Consider the following 3,801-nt stretch of genomic DNA (forward strand, 5'->3'; position numbering starts at 1 on the left):
GGGAACAATAGAGCATGTATGGGGTGAAGCAAGGATTTGATGCAAAGGAAGTAAAACATTACGAGTGAGATTCTACACTTAGATATGCTTTTGATATTTCCTTGCAGAGACTTTAATCAGATTGGTATTAAGTACGGACACTTCATGGCATTCAAATTTTTCTATTTTCACTTATAAAATGAGTATCATTTTATCATTACTATCTGGCCTCTCACTTGCCAGGTGCCAACAATTTCTCTATTTGAATTTGAAAAAGGGGAACAAGGGAGGGGGAGAAGTCAGTAATATTATTGACACGCAACCTAGTCACTTTCCTAGACCCAGTAACTTATTACCCAAGTGGCTTTGCCGCTACTACAAAAGAACCATATGGAGTTAAAGCACCGGGCACAGGCACACCAGCACTGTGAAAAGATTTTCACATTTCTGAACCTTGGGCAATTAGAAAACACATGTCAGAATTCTACACAGGGAGCATGCATACATACTGCATTGCTCCACCTACCAATGGAAAACATAAAAAATTTAATTACGACATTTATTTAAGTGATTGATAAATGGACATGATTATGAGACAGCATATTGTGCTTATGTATGACAAAGCAATAAGTCAGGATCTAACACGAGTACAAGCCAGCGGAATCTTAGTGTCAAATTTGAAAACTACTTAAATATACTTTTTCCGTAAACGACAAGATATATTTGCATTAAATACAGCTACAAAGCGTTACTAATAACAATGCACGAACCATAAACTACTTAAATATACCTTTTTCGTAAATGACACGATATATTTCTACAAACCGTTACTAATAACAACGCAACAAGACAATACATGAATCAACCTCTCCTATTGGTTTTAATGCAAAAGTCAATACACAAACTGTTAAACATATATTAACAAAGATCCAACATAGAACATTGTTTTATCCCAAGTTCTTTGGTTTCTGGAACTATCTCATCTACTACCTAACCGGAGAACTCACTAATCAAAGATATAATCAGACCTTTATTCCATTCTGCAGGCATTCCGCATTACTCAACCACAACCAAACATTACATACATGCAATAATTGGCCATATGCGTGTCATTTGGCGTTCATTTCTCCAAGTCCCAACAAAACCATCATTAGAGAAATCAAAGCACCAGTCTGCACACACTGGATGTACTAAATTTTAAATAACATTCAAAAACCATGCAACAAACCCCTACTCTCCTAATAATAGTTGATACAAACAGGCATATAAATGACAAAAGTATCATCAGAAGGTCACACATTAAATCCAAGTAATTTAATATGCCTCTTTCCAGACCAATACAGCATAACAAAGTACAGCATTCATTTCCTTTATCCTCTTGTCCAATAACACCCGCATTTCAAGTAATTTAGTGATTAATAACTTCCGCCAATTTCCAATTCTCAATTAGCATGAGATAGATCATGGCAATGATCACATTGACATACCAATAATTTGTCAAGAACTGAAGGAATGTATTGATATAGAAAAGAGGGTCTGTCTCATGGAGCTAGAATAGGAATCTCTTGAAGCTTTTACATCTTTATGTTTCATTTCTCCCATATTTAGACATAAAGATTCCACATTCCAAACGAAACAAGGATTAGATAAAAAAGCTACGGCATTTACTGTTTCTTAGTTTTTATTTTCTGGTAGAAATTGATTGACATAGTATTATCTAGAGATCAAACCAACCCATCAGAGCCACATCAAACAACTATAAACGAATAAATTAGTTCAAGAACAGAGAAGGAAAAGGTATCATAAAATTCAATAAATTAACAAAATTAAAAAGCAAGAAAAAAAATAAAAATGAAAAAATCATTAACAAAATGGCCAAAATCCATTTACTAAAAGGTGCCTAAAGCACAGACTAGACAGTTTCTACGCAAGGAAAGATTTTAAAGCCTCAGATTACAACTTGACTTTTCTAAAAAGGATAAAACTTCAGCAGAGGTATTTTGAGAAGTACCTTCTCCAGAGCATTTTGGTGGATGGAATGGAATATACACGATCAACACTGAACAGGATGTAATCTTGTTGTCAACAAGTTAAAAACTAAAACCAAGAACCAACCCTACTCATTTCAGCACTGTACCCCAACTGCTATCTAAAACCCTAATGTGCAACTCACACTGCCATCGACCATCGAACAAGTCACACCGGCCTTTGCCTTTGCCTTTTTAAACTTGAATTGGGTTCTCCTCTTCTATGCTGAGACCAGCCGCATCATCCCCATCGCTACTTACAACTTTCCTCACTTCCTTGTCACAACTAAGCACCTTACAACTATCCAACCCACCCTTCTCCACCTCCACCCCATCATCTTTCGCTTTCTTTCGCACGATATCGCAAAAGAAATCAGTCAGAACGGTCTCGTAGCCCGGCATTTTGGCATACCCAGGAAAGTAATTAATGTCAATTATCAAATAGCGGTTCCCAAACCTCGCGTCCCGAATCACATCGAAGTTAAACAGGTTCAACTTCATCGCCCGCTGCAACCCTCTTGCAATATCAGTGATGAAACTCTGTGGCGGCATCTCGGTGTCGTCCAAATGCATCAACTCGTAGTACTTGTCGTCCGTTCTCTCGTTTGACGCAAGATTGGAAATCTGCGAGAACGACAACAAGCCCTGCAAGTTCCCCAATTTCTCTTCCTCCGACACGTCCGGGAGCGATTTCCGCTTCACGCATTTCACATGCTCTCCGACGACGTACACCTTGAAGATGACGCCGCCGTGGTTCACGAATTCTTGGAGCACAATCGGTGGCTTGAGGTTGTCGAGCCCGTCGTGGTTGAAAATGAGGGCCATTTTGTGCGACTTGGCGCTGCCGTCGGCGACGAGCGGCTTCGCGATGACCGGGAACTTGAGGCCCTCCCAGGCCTCGCGATCGAACAGCGTCTCCTTGTCGTAGATCACAATCTGCTTCGGAATCCCGAACGTGTCGCTCTCGTGCTCGATTCTCAGCTCCGAGACCACCTGCAGCATCGAAATCCGGTTGTGCAGCCGCTCGATCGCTTCCGGCGCGTCGATCACCACCGCATTCGGGTAGCGAACCCGAAACTCCTGCAGCTGCCGCCGCCAATCCTCGCCGTACAGCTTGTGCAGCACGCAATCGAACGGCCCCTGATCCGCCAGCGGCCGCTCCGTGTCGATCCGCACGAGATCGATGCCGTGCGATCTCGCTAGGTCCACCAGCGACTCTTGGATGAAGCTCTGCTGCTTCTTCGGCAACAAAGCGTAGCCTACGCCGAACCTCCGCTCCGCCATTGAATTATCGCAACACAACGAATCCTCCACAGAATGCTATACAAAACGCTCATATAACCAGCGCATTCGCATTCATGGTTTTGAATACATGACCCTAATTGGCGTCTTTGAATTTTTCTTTTTCTTTTTTCTTTTTCTTTCTTAAATTTTTATGAGTTCTTGGTTGTTTTTGGAGCCTCGAAGAAATCGAAATTTTGCATAGCGAGCGGGATAGCAAGGGGAGAGGTGAGACACAGAAGGAGGTGTGGATATATATAGCTTCGACTAGGGTTCGGAAGCAAGGGGATTGATAAAATGACCGGGTGTGTATACAGGGAGGGGTGAGGGTTTACACGTGGCATATTCTCTGGTGGAGATGCGGATTCGCGCCGAGCAGAGAAGCGCGTGTGAGATAGGAGGTGGGGCCTGGCGTGTGAGAGAAACGGACGGTTCGAATTGAGCTAAATTGACGGTGAGAGTCGACGATGTGGACTTGGATTATGGAGTAAATGTGTGTAATTGGGCCTTGGGG

General features: G+C 42.2%; 1 protein-coding gene across 1 annotated transcript; it reads right to left on the reverse strand.

Annotated features, from left to right (window-relative positions):
- Positions 1-1,951: 1,951 nt before the first annotated feature.
- ITPK1 (Inositol 1,3,4-trisphosphate 5/6-kinase family protein) lies at positions 1,952-3,498 on the reverse strand. Its single transcript, XM_086257482.1, has one exon. The coding sequence runs from the start codon at positions 3,288-3,290 to the stop codon at positions 2,202-2,204; it is 1,089 nt and encodes a 362-aa protein (XP_086113608.1). The 5' UTR covers positions 3,291-3,498; the 3' UTR covers positions 1,952-2,201.
- Between the last annotated feature and the right edge of the window lie 303 nt (positions 3,499-3,801).

This window comes from Dryas octopetala, chromosome 9 (assembly GCF_963921425.1).
Source record: "Dryas octopetala chromosome 9, drDryOcto1.1, whole genome shotgun sequence".
Lineage (NCBI taxonomy): Eukaryota > Viridiplantae > Streptophyta > Magnoliopsida > Rosales > Rosaceae > Dryas > Dryas octopetala.